Source organism: Peromyscus leucopus, chromosome 11 (genome assembly GCF_004664715.2).
Source record: "Peromyscus leucopus breed LL Stock chromosome 11, UCI_PerLeu_2.1, whole genome shotgun sequence".
Taxonomy (NCBI): domain Eukaryota; kingdom Metazoa; phylum Chordata; class Mammalia; order Rodentia; family Cricetidae; genus Peromyscus; species Peromyscus leucopus.
The window spans coordinates 52,196,732-52,221,096 of record NC_051072.1 but is presented as its reverse complement, the minus strand read 5'-3'; the positions used below and the strand labels follow the sequence as shown (position 1 = coordinate 52,221,096).

Below are 24,365 nucleotides of genomic sequence, written 5' to 3'. Positions count from 1 at the left end.
GTAATTTCCAAAGAAACAAATAAATCGGTTTGGAAGGAAGTGAAGAAGGAAGGAAGGAAAGAGGAAGAAAAGGAAGGAAGAGAGGGAAGGAAAAAAGGAAAGGAGGAAGGAAGGGAAGGAAAGAACAGGAGAAGCAAGGCTGGAGGAAGAGAGGACGGAAGGAGGGAAGCAGAGAAGGGGAAAGTTAGAGAATGGGGGAGGGGAGAGAAAGGGGGCCACTGAAATCTTCTCCTTCGAAGAAAAAGGCAGTTTGCTCCCAGGATGCCCACAGACAGTTTACCTCATTTCCCACAATGTATATGTTTTGCTTATCAGAAGCATTCGTGCCACATTTTTCACAAGTACTGTTTTAGATCCCCCCAAAGACGCCTGGGCATGGACAGACTACTCTTGTTTTGCACAGGGAATTACAGAAAAAAGAAAATGGTTTGAGACGGTTTTCTTTTCTTGCTTGCTAAACTGGCGGTGTTTACAAAACACCAGTCATCTTGACATTGTCTGAGGCATAGAGTTTATTCTATCGTGTCAGCTTGGAGCTATCAGCGTCCCCATACGCTCTATTTGTATGAGAATGTAATACCACTTACACTTAAATATGCATCATCACAGATTTTAAGGCACCCTGCAACTAACCATGACAACAAGTTGCTATAAACAAGATTAAATAGCTGTCATTAGAAAGAATATTAATTTAAAAAAAAAAAAAAGGTAGCTCAGTGGTAGGTCTTTGCCTAGTCTGTGTGAGGCCCTGAGCTTGGTCCCCAGGCCACAATCTAGGACCAAGTCCAGGCCCATAACCATGATGGTGGGCTTTGCAGCCCACCCACAGGCTTTGAGATGTGCTAAAGATCCTGTGCACTTCCTTCTGTAGATTGAAGGAAAGAGAGAGGGAGAGGAAAGACGGAGGGTGGGGGGTGACACCCAAGGATGTCCTCTGGCTTTCATACACATGCCCACCCACGTGAACACCTACTCATAAACAGATGTGAATGCATATTCATGAACACACACACACACACACACACACACACACACACGAATGTCTGGGGAAGTAGATCAGTGCTAGGTTGTCGAGCATGTGCATGGCTGTAGATTAAAAACTAGTATCACAGCTGCTTTGTGCAGAAATTTGAAATTGTTTTAAACATATATCAGAGAATATGCTTCCCGCTAATTAAAAAAATTGACTGCTGCTTTACTTACTCAAAAGTGAATCTCCATGCTCAGAATAATTTTAAAAGATAAATACCTATGTTTTAGCAAATAACTATTTCAAAGGGGTTTTTTTTGTTGTTTGTTTGTTTTTAATTTTTTAAACATGCCTGCTTCTTTTCTTTGGTTTTATTCTCTGTTTTTTAAAGCCATGGCTGGCCTGGAACTCACTATATAGACCAGATTGGCCTCAAACTCACAGAGATTCCTCTGCTTCCATGCATGTTCACAGAAGCCAGAAGAGGGAGTTGAATCTCCTGGAACTGGAGTTAAAGATGGTCGTGAGCTGACATGTGGGTGCTGGGAATTGAACCCTCATCCTCTGCAAAAATAGCCAGTTTCCTCGACAGCTGAGGCATCTCTGTGGCCCCAACCAACTACTGTCTCTTCTTTCCTCCTCCTATCCTCTCTTCTTTCCTTCCCCATTTTGTGTTCTAAGAATTGTTATGCTAAAAGTTTTTTCCTGGTTTTCTATTTATGTGTGTGTGTATGGATAATATAAACATACATGTTTAACATATGTGTTTAGTATATATGTTATACATATATGTAGATGTATGTACAGACATATATATACACACACATACAATATATATGATGTACATATATCCCATAATACATCAAAAATGCACAATGCACATATATATAAGTTGTGTGTGTAGGTGTATACATTTCCATAAGTGCATGCATGAGCTCATACCCCCTCACATGCACTCATGCACACATATGCAACTGTTAAAGATTGTTCTGCTGCACGTGCTGCATGACTTAGCCGGGGCAGTTTTGTTTCTGTGACTTCTCTGCCTGGAATAGCTGCATACTTTGTGAAGCCCGAGTTTAGACTATTTAGGGAGCCCTTTCGGGGGTGGAGTAGGGCTATAGGTGTGAGAGCACATGTGGAGGCTAGAAGTCAACCCAGATGTTTCTCAGGAGTCCACTTTGATTTTTGAGACATTCTCTCAGTGGGACCTGAGGCTTGCCAATCGGGCTGCACTGACTAGCCAGGGAGCTTCAGTCTCCACCTCCTCAGCAGTGGGATACAAGCACGTGCCACCATGCCTGGCTTTTTCTCCGGGTGCTAGAGCTGTAACCCGGGCCTTCATGCTGTGTGAACAACACTTCACTGACAGAGCTATCTCCCCAGAAGACTTAGGAACCTCTTTTTAAAGCCAAAATCAGAGGTGTATAATTTGTTGCAGCTACAGTGTCCTCATTGTGTCTTATGAAGATCACATAATCATGGGCAACATTGCCAGAGCCCCTGGAAGGGGCCTGAGCAAGCAGGGCCCCCGAGGGTTAGGCTTTAGTTAGCATTAAACCCACCTTTGTGTTCTGGCTACAAAGCACTCTACAGTTCACCCTAAGCACGTCTTACCTACCAAGCGATTCATGCTGATAAACCCTGTCTTGAAGGAACTCCCCACCAAGCCAAGCAATAGGAAATCCGTGTTTCTGGCAATGGACTCTTCCTGAAAAGCCTAGGTACTTGATGACCAAAAGCCAGATTTCATCACCCAACGTGTGAATGCTTTCTCTTTCAAAAGCAGTAAAGTGATAATCCACATACTTCTTTGGATTTTAAATCTGGAAAAAACCCAACCATAGAGGGCATCACAGAGTGACAAAGAGCCCAGATGTTATAGCAAATCCTACCCTGGCTTTCCAGAATGAGAAAGACTGAACCAATCCACAGGATACAATCAAGGACCAAGCCGGGCGGTGGTGGCGCATGCCTTTAATCCCAGCACTCGGGAGGCAGAGGAAGGCTGATCTCTGTGAGTTCCAGGCCAGCCTGGTCTCCAAAGCGAGTTCCAGGAAAGGCGCAAAGCTACACAGAGAAACCCTGTCTCGAAAAAAAAAAAAAAAAAATCTAGGACCAAGTCCAAGCCCACAATCCCAATGGTGGACTTGCTTGTCTACCCACAGACAGATGTGCATAAGACCTCGCACATTTCCCTTCCCTAAGTGAAAACACCCTGAGCCTGCTCTGCCACAGAATTCCATCTTTAGCTTTAACACCCACATTAGAGCCCCCACATCTCAGCCAACCTAGTCTCTTCAATTATTGCTATTATTTCAGTTGACCTATGTACTCCCAAGCCACCACGTGGAACAGTCACTTGTCATGTCTGTGACTTTTACTCACGTTGTTCACAGCATTAATGTTAACCTTCTTTTCAAACAGCTTCTCCATAAGAGCCAAATTATTGCTTTTAGCAGCCTTCTGAAAGCTTCTCTCAACCGGCAGTACTGAAAGAAAGAAAGAGAGCATGACCCAGAGGAGTAAAGGAGGCCACAGTTCTCTGTCACGTTTCTGTGACAGCCTCGTACTCTGAAAGCTGGAATGGCAACCCCGAGACTCTCCTGCTCTGCTGTTGAGGACACAGTGTATTTGCTTAAATATTACCAAAGCCAGAATACCACGATTCTTCTCCCACATTGCAAGTGTTTTCACACCCTCAAAATGTCCCAGACAGACCTCAAACAAAGCATTGCTCAAGAAGGCCACCCTGAAGTTCCACTACCTGCTATCAGCTTAGCAGGTCAGAGGGCACAGCAGACTGACCTCCCAGGGGACCTTGTTTGTGAGAAGTTAGTACAGGATGAGACCAGGAAGAACGTACATCTTACAAAGATAAAATTTCTATCTGCAGAACTCAGATTCAGTGCCAAACCTGTAGGAACAAAACCTTTTAGTGAGCCCACTGTAGAAACTCAGTTAAAGGCTAAGAGGAATGAACATGTTTTATTCTCATTTATAAGAAAGGACACAAAATTGGATTCACACCTACTGTGACCATGACATCCCCCCCAACCCCTCTCATACATACATGTGACAGGTGTAGCTAGAGTTTTCCTGCCTTGCCCACAGTCAGGACAAATCTCTGTCACCCGCCAGTCCCACAGCCGCTCAGACCCAACCAAGTAAACACAGAGACTTATACTGCTTACAAACGGTATGGCCATGGCAGGCTTCTTGTTAACTGTTCTTATCTCTCAAAGTAACACATTTCTACAAATCTATACCTCACCACGTGGCTGGTGGCTTATCGGCGTCTTCACATGCTGCTGGTCATGGCGGCGGCTGCAGCATCTCCTTCTGCCTTCCTGTTCTTTTATTTTTCCTCTGTTAGTCCCGCCTATACTTCCTGCCTAGCCACGACCAATCAGGTTTTATTTATTGACCAATCAGAGCAACTTGACATACAGACCATCCCCCAGTACAGCCAAGTGCAGACCATCTCAGACACCTGCACTCAGGCCCATGGTCCTAATCATCCTCTATGCAAACCTGCTGGGTAACGCCACAAGGAACCCAAGAAGGGCTCCCACAGGACTTACATTAACATCCCACAGCACTTCCCCTTTTCTTTTTTTTTAAAAAAGGAAGGTTTTAACTTTTACACATTTCCAAAGCCAGCTTGGTATATTTGGGAATTTGGGCGTAGCTTCTCTTACTACTTCCTGCTGGAGGGGGGCGCTGTATCTTATGGGAACACAAAGAATATTTAAGGATCATGGAGTAGTCCGTGAGGCTGTATCGTCTGAGCCAGTTGCCTTGAAACAATTCTGGATGTTGAATCATCTGGGCCATGGTGTCATCAGAGACCTTTCAGGTGGTCTTGGCTGGTCAAACCTGATGTATCTTAATCTGGAACAAATCCATAGCCTCTGGCTTTCTGTAGAAACAAAAGCAGAGTCTCCTTTCCAAAGCAAAACATCCTTAGACGTAAATTTCAAAATTGAAATACCTTTAAAATATACACATTGATTTAACTGAGCAGTCTTTACAATCAAATGTCTTTCTGCAGTTAAAAATCCCAAAGACAATATAATCCATACTCTCTGTGTGATATCCATCTTTACATGGCTTATTTTTTATATTACTTTTACTTTCTCTTTAAAGACTTTATTATTTTAAAACTTTCTATTTCTTTATATAACTGTCTATGTTCCTTTTCCTCTCTCTTCCAAGCCTATGTACATTTTTACACACATTGTAAAGCATTTAAAGTCTTGTTCCATCTGAATCTGTCTTATTGTGAATCTATTGCTTTAAACTGCAGCATTTGTAAGACTGAAACAGCGCTATGGATGCTGGCTCCGCCCACCTCAGCTTCCCAACATGGCGGTGGTACGTTTACCGCCAGCTCTGGGAGCTATCATGAGTCTATGCTTTTATCCAAGCAGCGTGTAGCCCAGAAACCTTTTTTGTTTTGTAACTAGCAAAGGCTAAATCCACCACGCAGCTTAATGTGCCACTTGCAGAGGCCTCATTCCCGCCATACTGTAGGTCAAGCACACATGCCAGGAACCCGCCAGTAACTCAAACGGGCAGCTGCTGCTCATTTGAGAGAGACAATTAGGGAGCTGTTTTTAGCTCCGTTTTACAATCTTTTCTCAGGTTTTAGGTGGAAACTCTTGCCCTCTCGTTGGGCGCCATTTGTAGCTAGAGTTTTCCTGCCTTGCCCACAGTCAGGACAAATCTCTGTCACCCGCCAGTCCCACAGCCGCTCAGACCCAACCAAGTAAACACAGAGATTTATACTGCTTACAAACTGTATGGCCGTGGCAAGCTTCTTGTTAACTGTTCTTATCTCTCAAAGTAACGCATTTCTACAAATCTATACCTCGCCACGTGGCTGGTGGCTTATCGGCGTCTTCACATGCTGCTGGTCATGGCAGCGGCTGCAGCATCTCCTTCTGCCTTCCTGTTCTTTTATTTCTCCTCTGTTAGTCCCGCCTATACTTCCTGCCTAGCCACGACCAATCAGGTTTTATTTATTGACCAATCAGAGCAACTTGACATACAGACCATCCCCCAGTACAGCCAAGTGCAGACCATCTCAGACACCTGCACTCAGGCCCATGGTCCTAATCATCCTCTATGCAAACCTGCTGGGTAACGCCACAAGGAACCCAAGAAGGGCTCCCACGGGACATACATTAACATCCCACAGCAGACAGGCTTTATTTATTAGTATAGAGAAGATTCAAGAGAGCTAGAGAGTTCTCAAGAGACAGTCCCAATCATGGGAAATAAAATTGAGGTTAAGAATTAAAAGCAGATGTTTGACAAAATATTTTAAACTGAATGAAAAGGAAAAAAGCAGGATTGGAGAGATGGCTCAGCAGTTAAGAGCACTGATTGTTCTTGTAGAAGACCTGGGTTTGGTTGCCAGCATTCACATGGTGGCTCACAACCATCTGCAACTCCATTTCTCACGAATTGGATACCCTCTTCTGACCTCCACAGGCACCAGGTGCACATGAACAAATACACACGCACACGTGCACGCACACATGCACACACGCATTCACACGTAGGAAAATATGCATGCACATGAAATAAAAACAATGTTTTTTTAAAAGGAGAAGAGCAAAAGAAAAAATAAGCAGACAGAAGAAAATAGCAAAGTAAAAGTGGTGGTCAATGGAATTTCTTTTTTTTTTTCTTTTTTTTTTTTTTTCTTTTTTCTTTTTCGAGACAGGGTTTTTCTGTGTAGTTTTGGTGCCTGTCCTGGAACTTACTCTGTAGACCACGCTGGCCTTGAACTCACAGAGATCTGCCTGCCTCTGCCTCCTGAGTGCTGGGATTAAAGTGTGCCACCACTGCCCAGCAGGGTCAATGGAATTTCAAACGGAAAAAAACATAAACCAGAGTCAATGAAAACAATAGCCGGAAATCTGAAAATATCAATGAACCAAAAAATGCCCAGCCAGATGACATAAAAAGATCAAGATCACAAATGACAAAAAGCATATTTTTACAGACCCAGCCAGACATTAAAAGGGTGATATGGCTCAGGGGTGGAGGCAGAAGGATTGAGAGTTCAAGACCATTCTGGGATACTGGGTAAGACTCTTTCAAAAACAACAACAACAAGAAATGAAAAAAGAAAAAAAAAGGGAATATCATGAACAACTCCATCCACATAAATTTAGCAGTAAAGATAAAACAGCATATTTTCTAGAAAAACATAAGCTACCAAATTTCATGCAAGATTATATAGTTAACATGGATAACCCTGACTAGTAAAGAAATTAGATTTGTAGGTAAAACTCTTCCAAAAAAGAAATCTCTATGCTCAAAAAGTTTTTTTGGTGAACTTTACCAAGCATTTAAAGAACTACAGTCAATTAAAAACCTCTTTCAGGGGCCAGCAAGATGGCTGAGTGGAGAAAGGCAAGCCTGGTGACCCCAGCTCTAACCCCAGAAAGGATGTAAGAGTCAGAGAAGAGACCTGACTGACTCCACAGAGCCATCCTCTGATCTCCACATGCATGCACCACCCTCATGTCATACATATCACACACACACACACACACACACACACACACACACACACACACACACACACCCTTATAAAATAAATGAAAACAAAGAACAAACTGCCTTCTTCTCCCTTCTCAAAAGAAAAAAGTACCACTCTTGGGTAACTGGAAGTAGAAGAGAATTTCCCCATTTTGAAAGGACATCAACAAAAAATTGACAACCAACATCATACTTAAATGTTAAAATCTGAGCTTTTGTTCCTAAGATCAAGAATAAAAAGAGATTTCCACTCTTACCTCTCTCTTGACATATTGTGCTGACAGTTATAGCTAGAACAATGAATTGGTACACTGAGTGAAGAGACATATGGATAGAAGGAAAAGCTGTCCAGTCTGCTTTTATGGATAAAATCTCAAGGAATGTACAAGCAGCTGTAGAACCAGCACGTGAGCTTAGCAAGCTTGCCGAACACAAGATTAACATGTAACTGTTTTTGCATGTTGGCAATGAACAAATGAAAACTGAAATTTTCAAAGCACTATTTATAATTGATCAAAAACCAAAATACTTACATATAAAGGTAATACAACATATACAGTTTTTCTGTACCAAAGAAATATTGGGGCTGGAGAGTTGGTTCAGTGGTTAAGAGCACTTGTTGCTTTTGCAGAGGACCCAGGTTCAATTCCCAGCACCTACATGGCAGTTTGTAACCATCTGTAACTCCAGTCAAAGAGGATCCAAAGCCCTCTTCTGACCTTCAAGGGCTGGGATACATACATGGTGCACATATACATACATTCAGGCAAAACACTCATGCATAAAATAATAAACTAAATCCTAAAAGACTTGTGGGTGAAATAGCTCAAATACTAAATAATGGGAAGATATATTGAATTTCTTGGGTTGGAAGAGTGAACATCATAAGCTGTTAATGTCCCAAAATTTGTCTATTGATTTAATGCAATTTCAATAAAATATCACACAAACATATTGCAGCTACTAACAGGTTCATTATAAAACCTATCTAGAGCCAGGCGATGGTGGCGCACGCCTTAAATCCCAGCACTCGGGAGGCAGAGGCAGGCGGATCTCTGTGAGTTCGAGGCCAGCCTGGGCTACCAAGTGAGTTCCAGGAAAGGCGCAAAGCTACACAGAGAAACACTGTCTTGAAAAACCAAAAACCAAAAACCAAAAAAAAAAAAAAAAAAAAAAAAGAAAAAAAAAACCTATTTAGAAAGGCAAAGAACAATTTCAAATTTCAAAAGACCAAATCAGTTTTGAAAAAGAAAAGTAATGTTGGAAGAGTCACATTACTTAATTTAGTGTACAACAATTGTACAGTAATGTGCAAGAATAGTTTAATATAGGGTATTTGACATAGAGAGGGATACATTCACCAAAAGAATAAAACATACAATAAATAAATAAATAAAAACATAAAAATAAAGCCACACAAATATGATCAGTTATTTTTTGACAAAGATTTACAAGTTTTGACAAGAGAGTGGATAATCATTTCAACAAATGATATTTAAATATTTGGAAAGCATATTGAATCTTGATATAAACTTTATATGTTATACAGAAATGAACTCCAAATGGATTGTATATGTAAATGAAAACACAAAACTATAAACTTTTAGAAGAAAATGCACAAGAAAAACTTCATAGTCTGTAGTTCAGCAAGACTTCTTACATGTAACAGCAACAGTATGACCATGAATGAAAAAAATTGATAAACTGTACTTCATCAAAATGTAAACATTTCACTCTTATGAGAAGTACCATTAAAGAATAAAATACATGAGCCAGGTGGTGGTGGCTCACACCTTTAATCCCAACACTAAGGAGGCAGAGGCAGGTGGATTTCTGTGAGTTCCAGGACAGCCAGAGCTACACAGAAAAACCCTGTCTCGAAAACAACAACAATAAAAACAAAACAAAACAAAAAACAAAAGAGAGAGAGAGAGAGAGAGAGAGAGAGAGAGAGAGAGAGAGAGAGAGAGAGAGAGAGAGAATAAGACACTACAGGGCAGGTTATTATATAAATGAAACACACCAGAATATTTAGCTCTCAATGTTCAACAACCCGATTTAAATACAGAGAAAAGACTTCAGAAGAACAGAGAAGAACCAAGGTGAAGAAATATGTTACCTCTATATTGAGGGGAGACACAAATTAAGACCACCAATGAGTGTGCATATATTTAAATGTCTAAAACTGAGGAAAAATACATTACCAAGTTTGTTTCGTTCTTAAGTGAATGGACTTGTTCTACCTACTGTCCTGTGTTAGCAATATGCCGGAGACAATCCACGTGGGGTGAGACAAGGTTCATTTTGACTCATAGTTTCAGAGGTTTCATTCCATGGCCACTTGGGGGTTGTAGTGGACTGAGCTGAACAGAGCTCAGTGGAGAAAGCTTTTTTTTTTTTTTTTTTTTTTTTTTTTTTTTGTATTTTGAGACAGGGTTTCTCTGTGTAGTTTTGATGCCTGTCCTGGATCTTGCTCTGTAGACCAGGCTGGCCTCGAACTTGCCTGGCTCTGCCTCCCGAGTTCTGGGATTAAAGGCGTGTGCCACCACCGCCCAGCAGCAGTACTCTTAAGAAGGGTAGAATCTGTCCTGGTATTCTCTTTGGGGTTGCTTCTCAGGAACATGGAAACTTCCTTCCACTAAGCCCCGCCCATTAAAGGTTCACTAGTTTGAACTGATACGGAGCTTTCAACCCCGAGGAGATGTTTACCATCCAAAGTCTAACCCTCCCCAGTCTCAGTGGCTCTCAGCTTCATTCGCCGTGCTCCAGACAGGCTGGGCATCTTCCTCATTTTAAACAGGGATTCCACGTCTGCTTCACTCTTGCTTGCCTTGGTTTGTTTCTACCTGAACTTCCCGTGCTGCCTGGTCGTTGCCTCCCGTTTGGGTATCCGACCTAAATTCCTCCTGTGCCCTGGTCCCACCCATGTCATGTTGTTCCGTGGCCTCCAACGTGCTCCTCAGACCTTTCCCTTAAATTGTCGCGCTGTTTACTTCTTGTGGTCGGTCACCTCCACCACAGCACAGTGAGAGCTCCACCGGACCAGGAGTTGCCTTGCCCCCTGCATCCCCACGTCTGAATCAGGGCTAGCAAGTATTAAGTAAACCCTGGAAAATATTTCTGGCATTAGCTAACCAAGTAACTGCACATTATATTATGGAAATGGTATACAGTCGCCAAGGCTGGTCTTCAGGAAAGAGTCTATCCACGTGAGTCCATGGTGCTGCTAAAAGACTTGAGTCCTTTCGTCTCCTGAAGACCTCCTCAGTGTGGCCTCAGTTTATGCTATCATTCCCAAGGCATGGCTAATCTATTCCCCATGCTTTAGAAACCCAATAACAACGTTTTAAGTGACTTAAATCCACACAATAAATCTGCACGGAAATCGTGATTTAAGACAACAGCACAAGGAATTCTATTTGCAAAAGGGCTTACTCGTTTCTTTAAACAGTCTCCTCCCGAGCGTGGAAAAGTGATCTCCATCCACAGTAGATGGTGCAGGTATTTCAAAGCTGAAAACCAGCCAGGGAGGGGGGATGGGGGGGAGGGTTGGGGGGAGGGAAGGCAGTGTCGGAGGACATCCCGAGGGTCGCCAGGGCAGACCCAGGCTGCAGTGAGTATGCCCACTGCAAGCCCAGTACGCTGTGAGCCCGGAAACGGGAACTGCAGCAGGTTGTGAATCACCCAGAGCTGGTGCTAGGACCCAAACTCCAGTCCTCTGAAGAGCAGTAGGTGCTCTTAACCACCACACCTATCTTTCCAGACCTAATATTATAGATTTTATATTAAAATGAAATGTCTCCTAACTTCAAATAGAAAACTAAAGTCTCTCGTTCCTCGGTCTGAGCCCACCCTCTACCCACCAGGAGACCTCGTCTCAGGACTCACAGCATTCATGTCCTGCAGTTGCAGCCTCTGAGTCCATCCCCGCAGACTTCGGCATCCCGGCCAGGCTCCTCCAGGGCCCGGTGGCTGTGCCCCTCAGGTCAGCCTTCAGCCCCCCTGGCCGCCTGGAGCATCATCGCCCTTGCTCGGTGGCTCTCGGGCTTCACCTGCGCTGTGAAGACCTCACTAGGTGGGGGGCTGGCCAGCAAATGCACCCTGCGGGAGCACGGAGTCGAGCTTGTTCTCCTGGGGCGGGTGGCTAGGAACAGGCCTTGGTTCTCCAGCCCTGCCCTGGCTTGGACCGGAGTCCGCCTTTAGGTGTGGCATGCCAGGTATTAAGGTTTGGCTCTACACAAAAGGAAACTTTTCTAGAAATCTACAAGCCCTCAGAAATTCCTAGTGTATGCTCCATCCATCAGTTCTTTGTATGATTTGAAAATGTCTGGGTTTGATTTATAGTCAATATTCACTACTGGAAATTCAATATTAAGTACTTCTTAACTGGGATTCCAGAATTTCTTACTGAAAAGAAAAAGACTCCCATTTTTCATTTGATGATCATGAAATTATTCACTTTCCTGGCTGACTCTGTTCAAAACTAAAATAATACAGAAATAAGTCCAATAAATCCCAACTCACCAAATAAACTTCAAATAAAAGAGGTAATAGGACTTTAGTTTTCTATCTGAAGTTATGAGACATTTCATTTTAATATAAAATCTATAATATTAGGGCTGGAAAGACGATTCGGTGGTTAAGAGCACCTACTGCTCTTCAGAGGACTGGAGTTTGGGTTCTAGCACCAGCTCTGGGTGGTTCACAATCTGCTGCAATTCCAGCTTCTGGGCATCCAAAGCCCTCTTCCGGCCTCAATGGTACACCTTGCATGTACACATGCACACACACATAAATGTTAACAAAAAAATTAAAAATTATGTATCAATGTGCATTTTAAGCTCGCTTTCCTCTCTAATGACTGGGCACCAAATTTTAAGTATTTGTTTTTTATTTGTTTTAAGTATCAGTGTTTCTCAGTTTATCAAGAAAAAAACCAAACATGTCCCTATTTAAAGCACCATATTCAGAGCACCATCCAGAACTCTTTTTTAAAAAGCATATGGGTACTAGTATTCATAGTAGAGCATTACGGTTAAAAGAATAGCAAGTACGCTACAGTGAAGGCTAACAAATTTAAGGCAGGACTAACATGAAAAGTATAATATGGAAGTGAATAGCAGCATTCAGAATTATATGTCCTGTTTACAAATAAAATTCCCCAAACCAGATGAAAATGCACAGTAAAACAGTGACAGAATGTTAACAGTGGAAATCAGACCAACTACACAGAGTTCTGAATCACGTTGTCCTAATAAATGATGGCACACAAATCGCTTTCACACTCCAAACCAGGCTCTCTCATTCTGTTAACTCTCTTAGCAAGAAAAAAAAAGCAGCTGAGAGGCCTTTAATCCCAGCCCTCGGAAGGCAGAGCAGGTGGATCTCTGAGAGCTCTAGGCCAGCCTAGTCCTAGAGCGAGTTCCAGGACAGCCAGGGCTACACACACACACACACACACACACACACAAAAAAAAAAAAAAAAAAGAAAAAGAAAAGAAAAAAAAACCTATCTTGAAAATCAAATAAACAAAAAACACCATGATTTTATGCTCTACACCCTTCTAGAAATATAGTGAGGCTAGCCCTCCTTCTAGCACACGACAAAAGATCCCAAGCAGCACATGGTGGCAACTTTACTTCTTGATTCTCTTGAGAGTTTAGACAAGAGGGAAGTTTTGGTTTGATTTTTTTTTGTTTTTGTTTTTTTTTTTCAAAGAGCAAATGAATTATCTCAGTGTGCTAATGAGTAGGCTGCTGTAGTTGGTTTTTGTTTTTACTTTTTTGGCTCTTTTTGGGGGCCTGCCACCCAGCTCCCAAATAAATCACAGGTAGTCTTATTCTTACTTATAAATGTCTGGCCTTAGCTTGGCTTGTTTCTAGCCAGCTTTTCTTAAATTATCCTATCTACCTTTTGCCTTTGGTCTTTTATCTTTCTCTATTCTATATACCTTTCTTTACTTCTTACTCCATGGCTGGCTGTAAAGTGAGGTGGCTGACCCCTGGAGTCCTCCTTTCCTCCTCTCTTTTTTTCCTCTATCCTCTCTTCCCAGATTTCTCCTGCTATTTATTCTCTCTGCCTGGCATCCCCACCTATCCTTTCTCCTGCCTAGCTACTGGCCATTCAGCTCTTTACTAGATCAATCAGGTGTTTTAAGCACGCAAAGTAACACAGCTTCACAGAGTTAAACAAATGCAACACAAAAGAATGCAACACATCTTTGCATCACTAAATATTCCACAGCATAAACAAATGTAACATATCTTCAACTAATAGTCCACAATAGGGTACCTTGCCAGGGGAACACTTCCCTTTCTCGTTGCTCCTTTGGTATCTTCTGCTGCAGGGTATTCTATTTCCAATTCTCTCTCCCCAGAACCCTCTTTTCCTCATCCCCATTTTCAATGATTTCATCATTCATAATTAAAGCTCAGGCTGTCGCTTCCTCAAGGAATCTACTCTGATCACTCTATCCTAAAGTCTTATGGACACCCTCTTCCACACTCTCATTTCCTTTGGCTGTTCTTTCCTCCACGGTAGTTGTCGGGTATAACAGGTATTGTTTAGTGTGTGTCTAACATTAAACATCACAAAGACAGGAGGTTTCTCAGGCCTTCCCCCTGCTATATCTCCAATGCCTTACCATAGTACCAGGCTTGAGACCAATTTGTCAAATAAATATGGAACATAGTTCAGCCAGGGAACAGTTGCCAGTGTTCAGTCCTGAAATTGTTCATTTCTCTCCCAACAGAAGGTTGGCCGGGCAGGCGCCATGTGGCTAAGAACAGCTATGAATGAATGTGTCCTAGCCCAAAACCACAAACATACTTAAAATGTTTCGAAATTTGAAACAATTTTGATTGTTTTTTTTTTTTCATTTTCAAGCATGTGGTGTGTGTTCACGTGCATGTACAAGTTTTTCCCATATGTTACGTGCATGTGGAGGCTGAAGTTGATGCTGGGAATTATCCTGGATTGCTTTCCCACCATATTCACTGAGGCAGGTCTCTCAAACTCTAGACTCACAGGATATCGCTAGACTTGCCAGTCAGTTTGCTCAAGTGGAGCTCCTGGGTACGACTTCTGAGGCTGGAATTATAGGTAGGCTACCAGTCCTATCTGACATTGGCGTGCATTCTGAGGACCCAAGTCCACTCCTCACACTTTCCTTGCAAACACTTTATCCGCTAGCACATCTTTGCAGCCTTGATGGCATAATTCTTAAGTGTGCACTTTGAAGCTAACATGGTATTTCGATCTCAAAAGGTCTGGACATGCCTGGGTATGTTCAAATTTGCAATAAATTTAAGTCCAGGCCTTTAAGGATTCTTAAGAAAGAAGAGGAGGAGGAAGAGGAGGAGGAAGGAAAAGGAAGAAGGAGGAGTTGGAGGAGGAGAAGGAGAAAAAAGAAGAGGAAGGAGGAGGAAGAGCAGCAGCAGCAGCAGCAGCAGTATTTATTGATTCCTTTATTCTCTGGTCAGATGCTGTCTCTCTAGAGTCCCACTTCACATATTTAACTATTAAGACTCCTTCCCTCACTGTCGCCTGAGGCTGATTCTTCAGTCTTGTGAACAAAAATGTCTTAAGAAAGTCTGGAAGCATGTAGGCCAGGGCTGCCAGGCTAACTCTAGTCTCAAAGTTCTCCCGAGCCAGCCCCTCCAGCCTGTTACTCCGCTGTTCCCAGGTGTACCCGCAACTCAGGTGTAACGAAGCTGCGTCTGCTTCCAGGAAGTGGGGCAGAGGGGAGAAATAGGAAGCCAGAGAGGATGCTAGAACTTCCAAAAGAGGCAAGTTCTAGCTCATTGCACAATGCTTCCTCACACAGCCCACTGGCTAACCTTCAATCATACATCTATACCTTGCTACGAGGGTGTGTGTTGCAAGAGTGAGAACGTGAGATGCTCCGCCGGACTCAAGTGGGTTCCTCTTGGGGTGCTGTGCATTTGCTTCTGCTCACTAACCAATGACCATTAACACCACGCCGGGCCATCACACTTGACATTCAGAGATACATGAGAAAGAGCACCACATTTCTACCAGCCTACGATCACAGAGTAGTGACTGATTAGCAGTCGCTGTAGAGATGAAGAGTTGTCCTTCTGGTTTGTGCTCTGCTGCTGTGTGTCCAGAATATGACCCTCCCCAACCACGTGGAAACACTTTTCAATAGGCCCAAAGGCCCCTTCAGGAAAGGATGCCCTTCCTTCCGGGACTGGTCATTGTTTGGTGTTCTCCTTTCTCCATGAAGATCCTGAAGTATTTATTATTTGCTGTGGTTTTCTGTGTGGCCAGTATAAGAAGTGCGTGATCAACACTGCTCCAAGGCCGTATATTTGTTATCAAGAGCTCTTTCGTTTCCAGGAATTTGGACTGGTTAATGTTACACAGTTTGTGCTTAGATGGGAATACTTGCAACACAGGTTTCATACACAGAAAGTCATTAACTCCTCCTTAACCATTCCTCTCAAACTTGGAACATTAACAGCTTGGGAAAAAAAAAGCCACTCAACATGATATTTTGAAAACACTTTATGATCAGTCTTTGAAAAGGCATTCAAATTGACAGGGGAAGCCGAGGAAGCAGCTGGAATGTCAGCATCTAGGCAACTAGTAAAGCTTCATAGAAGGAAAGAAATGGATCTTCCCAAAATGCTCTATAAGGGCAAATGGAATTCGGTAACACATTTGGGGTCGACAGAAGCAGAGGCAGAAATAAGGGGGATGAGATCACACAGAACAATGATGAATAACGACATCTAAAATGAGAACCATAGAAGAGTCAACTGGTATGTGTCTCTTGCCTTTTAGCTCCAGTGTTCTCACACTGGGTATTGAATACATTCTCTTAGCGTGAAGTTCCTTCTTTAACTCAGCAACACGACTCCTACCATGTCAGTGTGGAAACTTCTGTCTCTTCAGGATCACTCTTTGGTAGGCTCCTGGACCTTACCATTCCATGCTGAGGTTGAATCTAAAGCTTCTGAGAGAATGGCCTGTATTTACAAATAACTTCTCATAATGCTTCCTTTCTATTGTCAGAGAGGACTGAAGTAAGATGTCTAGCCATAAATTATCGGAACAATAGGACATAGTAAGAGAGACATCTTTGTCTTTCATTGAAGAGCTGGTTGGACTGACATGAAACACTAGGCCTGTTTATATTACTTGCTGTGCATACTAATAATGATATGCCACAAACGAACAGGTCAGACTCCTTATCTGAGACTCCCTCAACATGTTAAGAATTTGAGATTTTTTTTCCTGCATTTAAAAAAAAAAAAAAAAAAAACAGCAGGAAAAGAAATGTCACCCTAAGATCCATATCTTTTTATTCTTTATTCAAATACAGTTCTGATTGACATTTATTTTGCAAGCCAACTGTGAGGGTTAACCTGACAGGTTCAGGTTGCTCAACTCCCACATTTTGCAAAGAAAGACCCCTCTCTTCAGAACCAGCCTCGGAGCCCTTGGCCTTTACCAGCCTGATAAGGGTAATGCTGTTACCCTGAAGAGTGCTTCATGTCCACAGCTTTGGGCCACATTGTATTCGTTTTTAGAGATAGCTTATATTGTCAACCTGTTTATGCTGAAATGCATGCTTTTTGAAGACTGAGACCTTGGACCAGTAAGCTCTCTGGAAGGTGTAAAGCTAAGGTCAGTTGGGATGACAGAAATGCCTGCCCAGACTTCAAGGGTTGGGCAAGGAGTCTTGGTTGGTGCTATTTTGCATGTACTGCCATATAGAGCTTGTGGGAGAATTGTGTATACTTTGTATGCCTCCCCTGGGAGCACGAGGCTTTGCTGATCCCACCCCCATGCCATGCGGCGTATCAAACCGAGGGTCTTGCATATATAGAAAAGCATGCTACTTCTGAGCCACATCTAGCCTCTTTGCTTATTTTGATTTATATAGTTTTACTCTTACAAACTGTAATCCTGGGTTCTTCAGTTTTTCTCAGTTCTGTTAGTCTTTCTTGCAAATAATCAGACTTGAGGGGAGCCTAGGGACTCCCAGCACAGCTAGGTTGCGATAAAATTTAATTTTTCTCTCTGAGTTATTAACCACAGAAGAACCGTATCTTTAACAACCAACACTTTTCACACCAGATTATTGAAAACACCCCTCCCATTACAAACGCTGGTAATACTTTATTAATTGCTACATAAAATTTAGTATCTACTTATCTTTCTTTTCTTGAGACAGGGTCTTACTATGCCAACGAGGCTGGCCTTGAAGTTGAGATCTTCTTGACTCTGCCCCCTGAATGCTGGCATTAAAGGTGTGTGCCACCATGCCTCTTTTTATTTTGCTCTATCTACCAATTTCTAAGGGGTTTTGAACATTATTATTCTTAATAGTATAAATGGTGAAGGGGGCTTAGTTTTAAATAGTCATTCTTCTTATTCATGAATAACATTATTTATTTATTCATCTTCCAATTCTCTAGTTTCCACATCTTTAAACATTTTTCCTCCTGAGGTACCTCAGAGATCCCCATGACAAACAAGATTATTTTTATTCTATTTTCCAATTGGTCACTGCTGATTTATAGAAATAGTATTGATTTTACAGACATGACATTTTTGAACTCTGAAAAAAAATGTAGATTTATTTAAAATTCAGGCAAGTGAGCTAAAAATATACTTTCTCTTAGAAAAGTACTGTAGGCAAACACGCTGACCATATGAGGTTTCATTTTTACTTCTTTCTACTTTTTACTCATTTCATCTGCTAAACTGACTAAAAACTGAATTCTTTGCCAAAGTGATTATTCTCAAAGTGAGGGTTCAAATCATTTCTAAACTTAGCAACATCGAATTGTTTCTTCTTGCTAACACAGTAGGGATGTAATACCTCTTTGTAGTTTAATGTTTCCTGTCCAGATGACTAGTATGGTTATGACTGTTTTCTTTCATGTGAATTGCCATTTGAAGTCTTTTGTATCACTTTATATTGACTATTGTTCTTCCTGAGTCTCAATTAGGAATCAATTTAATATTCCAGATACTAGCTCCCCCAATACCAATACTTGGAACATGTGTTGCAAACATGTTCTTCCATGACTTGACTCTCTAAGGTTATGGGTTCTCATTTATTATGCCTTCTAAGTTTCATGATGCTTTCTAAAAATGCTTCAAAAACTTAAAAAAAGGTGCTGGATATACAAGAGACAAAATAGATAATGAAGGACCTGGGAGAAGTCCAGACAGAGAAAACAGATGACATTATCAGAGAGAAAGATTGGGCAAGTAGAGCAATCTGGGAAGGGAGCAAGCAGAGAGCAAGTCAACAATGGTGTTCCCCTACAGTGCTGCCTGGCTTCCTGCCTGGTCTTTCCTTGAAGATGAACTGTGACCCGGAAGTGCAGAGGCACCAGTCTATGGGCAACCAGGTGGCAGACAGCCTGTGGAAGAGGATAGTCTGAATGGTGAAACTAATTTGAGGTATGAGTTAAAGTTGGGAAGACACACAAAGGAATGTGAAAGATGTGGAACTTGCATGGGGCTGGAGAGGCCAAGACAAAACTTGCTGGCCTAGGAGTCTTCTGGTGAGAAAGCAGCCATTTCTCTAAGAGGCCCTGGTTTCTCCTGCTGAGAAGGGAACATACCACCCTGACTATGCACCTACACCACCGTTCCTGCACCTAAGGCTCAGGGAACCCTGTGGAAGATGGGGTGGCAAGCCCGTAGGAGCCAGAGGGCCGGGATGTCTGCTGACAATGTCTTCTGTATATGACAAGGAAGCTATACCCACAAAACCTCAGCCATACAGACACTTAAACAGGACCCACACAATGACAGCACTAGTTAGACACACCAGCGCGGATGGGGGAGGTCTCACAAGGCTCCACTCCTAGATGAACAGCCACAGGTAATTAATGGGTGCTGAGAGAGGGAGAATCCCTGGTGAGTTATTCAGTCCCAAGTAGTCAGTCCTAGATACACATACATATGAGCTATACTAAATGGACTCATCACGTTATATACATGTAACATACACACACACACACACCTATATGTGACAATAATAACTTAAAAAGAGGTCATGAATTTGAGAGGGACTGAGGGGGACATGGGAGAAGTTAGAAGAGAAAGAGTAAGAGAAGAAAATGATGTGAATACATTATACATATAAGAAATTCTCAAAAAAGCTTTTAAAATTTTATTTTAAATTATTAAATATTATATATGATGGCTTTCAATTAAATGGAGCATCTATATGAAAATAATTTATTATTTAATGTGGAAAACAGTAAAAATAAACTTCAGATGGGAGAAAACAATAAATACAGTAATCTCTATTTTTCAATACATTAAATCAGTTCACTGAATTTAATTTTATAAATAATTTACATAAGTAAGTCACAATCAATAACCCAAACACCACAGCTCTGGAACTGTCCCAGTGTACAGTATCAGGCAAGGGACTGGCACATCAACAGGCTTGTAGCCCATCTTTAAATTGGCTAGTAATGAAGTCAGGTTACGACTGTGGCAAGGGCTTTGTAAAGTCTGCAGGAAAAGCTATCCCTCAAACATTTCTGTCTACTCTAAATGCACTAAAATATCCAAAGACCAAACTATAAGAAAAAAGATTCAGTTCTTTTTTTTTCTTTTTGGGTTTTTCTAGACAGAGTTTCTCTGTGTAGCCCTGGCTGCCCTAGAACTTGCTCTGTAGACCAGGCTGGCCTTGAACTCAAGAGATTCACCTGCCTCTGTCTCCTGAGTGCTGGGATTAAAGGTGTGTGCCACCACCGCCCCAGCAAGATTAAGTTCTTAAAGCAGTAGCAAAAAAGGCTTTTTGATAAGAACTTGTGGGTGGCACCATGTTTGAAGCAATTCCTTAACTGTTGCAAATCTTTCTTCTTTCACAAATATTAACAAAGATGTGACAGGCATGCACCTGAGGTCAGTGCATTTATCTTCTGAGCTGCATATTTTCTCTTAAAGAGTAGAATGAAAATCAGTGAATACATAACTTATCTTGTTTACCACAAATTTGTAGAAAGTCAAACATAATTACCAAAAAATGAAATACTGCCATTTAAAGTACTGAGTTAAAAAAACAATTCTGGCCGGGCGGTGGTGGCGCACGCCTTTAATCCCAGCACTCGGGAGGCAGAGGCAGGCGAATCTCTGTGAGTTCGAGGCCAGCCTGGACTACCAAGTGAGTCCCAGGAAAGGCGCAAAGCTACACAGAGAAACCCTGTCTTGAAAAACAAAAAAAAACAAAAACAAAAACAAAAAAAATTCTGAATTATAGACTAAATATTTCTTTATGTGAGCCAAGTGCTTATTTAAAAGATAAAGGAATTATAAGTAAGGAAAAACAATTAACAATAGTTTGAACAAGTCCTTCTAACACAGATAGTACTGTGCATTACTTTCCTGAAGGTAACACATGTACCCATGCTATTTCTATTAAAATATTCTTCATAGATCTCATGGTTAAATTTAACTACAAATGTTCACAGATCACTTAAAGACACAAGAGCAAGTACAGCAGCATCCAATGGTAACACAGTGGCCAAACACTAAGATGCTCCTGCTGAAACTAACACACATGACTCAGAGTCCTTGTAAGTATTTTATATTCATTATTAAACAACACATCATCTTCTGACCTCCCCTTTTGCTTCTGTTTTAATGCTGTCTCTAACATGACTAATTTCCAACTGATATATACACTGGAAATGAAATTTTTAAGGTTATTAAAGGAAATATAAAGAAATAAGTTAATATATAGTCTTCATTCTTAAAAAAGGTCATACAGGGAGGTATTATTGCATTTGTCTTCCCTAAATGAATAAATTTAAAATGAGGAAGAATAAATACAATGATTATAAAACTAAAATTTCAATAAAAATTATTGATAAAATGGTCAAAGTTCATTTAAAAAATATATCCAGGGTGTGTCTGGGACTTGGAGGTTTTGTTTTCTTTGACGTGGAACACTTTGTCTTCAGTCCCGGCCTGGAACGAGAAAGAAAACACAATTTCTATGGAGAAGGAAATACTTGAAAATAATTTTGCAAAAACAGTTCTTAAAATGTTACTTGGTTAGTTAAAAGCAAAGTTTAGCCCCTAAAACTCAAGAGTAAAACATGAGTTTGTGGCTATCTTTACTGAAGTTCGAGTCAGCCATACCTTTTTGTCCTTCTTGCAGCCTTCTGAAGTCTGTCTGCTGGGCAAAGAAGAGCCAAGAAATTCCATGAGGAAAAGGATAAGATAATTGAAAAGCTTCAAAAAAATTAAGGAGATAAAACTGACAGATTGATGATAATATTATACATATCCCAAACTAATTTTTAAGAATGTTAATTAATTAAATTAGTACTTCCGTGTGTGTGTGTGTGTGTGTGTGTGTGTGTGTGTGTGTGTGTGTGTGTGTGCTTACACACACAAGTGCACAAGTATGGAAGTGAATGGACAACTTTTGGAAGTTAGTTCTTCCCTTCCATCATGTGGTCCAGAGAGCAAGCCCGTGTTAGAAAGCTTGTTATCGAGCACCGATACCCTTGAGCTGTACTGCCGGCCTCACAGGTTAATCTGGTAGTACCACAGGTTAATCTGGTAGTACCACAGGTTAATCTGGTAGTATCCAGGTTAATCTGGTAGCATCGTTTGCTTACAGTTCACCAGTTCTACTGGCATTAAACTTGATTTCAAAACTAACCTGGAATTTTCCCTAAATTCAAAAGCTCGGTTTAAGTTATTTTTAGCCATGGTAAGGCAACTAATATTTCCTCAGTGAGAGCAAACACAAGCCACCCTCTAATAGTATGTATTTCAAATTTAACAGTTTCAGTAATTTTCATAAGACATATCCCTAGAAAATCACATTCCTCTTATTTTTTGTAATTTAATTTTATATGCATTGGTGTTTTGCCTACATGTATGTCTGTGTATGTGCCTGGTACCTATTGAGGCCAAAAAAGGGCACTGGAACCCCTGGAACTGGAGTTACAGATGGTTGTGAGCCACCATGTGGGTGCTGGGGACCAACCCCAGGGTTCTATGGGGTTCTATGCAAGACTAGCAAGAACTACTGCCCCCACCCCCCATTCCTCTTAATAACCACATGCTTACCAGTATTTCTGGAGCTTTCTTTGGGTTGGTTGACTGAATTAATGTCCTTATTCCTCAGTTCTTGGATAATGCCTTTATTTAAGCAAATATCCACATGTACATTGAAGAGGGTAAGATCAGAAGTCTTTTGTTCTTGGTTACAAACAGGACAAACTAGAGCTTGTCCTGTTACTACCTCATCTGTATAGGGCTGGATGGATTCTTGCTTACTTAATATTCTGACAGCTTCATCTGCCAATGAACTAGGACAAGACTGGTTTGGAATGTCAGGATATTCCCCTTTGCTGTGATTACTTCCTAAAGTGTCCATACTTGCTGCTTTCAACGAGCTGTCTTCAGTCTCTACGAGATCCACACCATCTGCTGAAGTGATCTCTCCATCTTCATGATCCTGTTTCTCACACAGTGTAACAGAAGGGTGTGCATATTCCTTCTGACCAGTCTTTGCTGAGGAAGCATGTGAGAAGGAGGGCATTTCTGAGTTCTCACTGGCTGATGGCCCATCAAGACATGCATCTACATGTTCATTAAAGGCTTCCAGACTGATGCCTTCTTGATCCCTGAAGCAAACTGGACATGTAAACGTCTGACAGTTATTTGAATTCTCCGATGCTTCCAAATTCTCGCTCATCTTCTTTAAAGCTTGGGATGGCTGTGAGGGCTGTAAAGCTTGCTGATCCACAATTTCACATCTGGGTGAGTCTTGATGGTTCGAGATCCTTTCTGATCGCTTTTTATCAAAGAAACTCTTCTTAGGAGACATTTCTAAAGGCTTTACAAACTCAGTTTTGTCAGTTTTGTCTAGACTACACCCAGGAGATGACAGAGCTTGCTGTCCAGCCTGTAAGAAGCCAATAATGCTCCTCTGTTGGTGCTTCTTGTCATCTTCGTTGGAAAAAGTGGACATCCGAACACCTAAGTGAAATCAAAACCAGTTACTTTTGAATTTTATTAAGACATTCACCCCCAATACAAACAAAATAAAACATTTAACGTAGTACTATTATGACACAAACACAAAAGGTAAGCAGAGAGAAACAAGTACCTCTGGAGATGGACACACACACCCAGGCATACATATTTTTCAAATGCTAAGGTTTGGACACATATGTACATCTTTATATGTTAGGCATATAATTTACCACTTAGCCACATTCCCAGACAAGTATTTTCCAAATTAAAGAACACTTTTTCAGAGCTGGTATTATGAAGAACTTACTTTGATTTATAAAATTGGGTAAAATCAGTGAATGTTAAAAATCTATTGGAGTTGGCGTGATTACATAGAACTTTCAATAATGTTTCACACATAATGCCATTAAAGAGTAATTAATTGAAGTCAACTACAGAGACTCTTCAGCTCTGATTTTTTCAATAGACTTCACTTCTTAAGGAGTGTTTCATTTTTACAACCATTGAACAGAGAATTCCTGTATGCCCTCTGCTGTCACTCACCCACAACATCCGGTACCCCCCACACATGCACTGACCCAGCACTGTCACCCCAAGTCTATAGTTCACCTGAGGATTTACTCTCAGGAGTGTTCACGCTGAGTCTAGATGTAGCTATAAAGCCATGAATTCACCATTATAGAACCACACACAGTTGTTTCACTAGCCTAAAATTCCTCTGCTTTCTCTATTCATCTTTCCCCTTGGGCAATATTGTCTTTTTCCTTTCCTGTCTCCAAGGTTTTGCCTTTCTCAAGATGCCATATAGCTGGAGTCTGACTTCTTTCACTTAGC

The 24,365-nt window shown here is 41.4% G+C and overlaps 1 protein-coding gene across 6 annotated transcripts in view; it reads right to left on the bottom strand.

Annotated features, from left to right (window-relative positions):
* Window positions 1-21,400: 21,400 nt before the first annotated feature.
* The window catches only part of Polk (DNA polymerase kappa), a 60,931-nt gene continuing 57,966 nt past the window's right edge, over window positions 21,401-24,365 (bottom strand). For 3 of the 6 annotated variants that reach the window (XM_028871681.2, XM_028871679.2, XM_028871683.1), the window contains 3 exons: window positions 22,620-23,534; window positions 21,678-21,714; window positions 21,401-21,503 (listed from right to left, as the gene is read on the bottom strand). In XM_028871681.2, the coding sequence (XP_028727514.1) occupies window positions 21,419-21,503; window positions 21,678-21,714; window positions 22,620-23,534 (1,037 nt within the window). In that variant the 3' untranslated portion in view covers window positions 21,401-21,418. Of the gene's footprint in view, window positions 21,504-21,677; window positions 21,771-22,619; window positions 23,535-24,365 lie in introns of all 6 variants that reach the window. The other 3 variants (XM_028871682.2, XM_028871680.2, XM_037209487.1) reach the window with 2 other exon arrangements.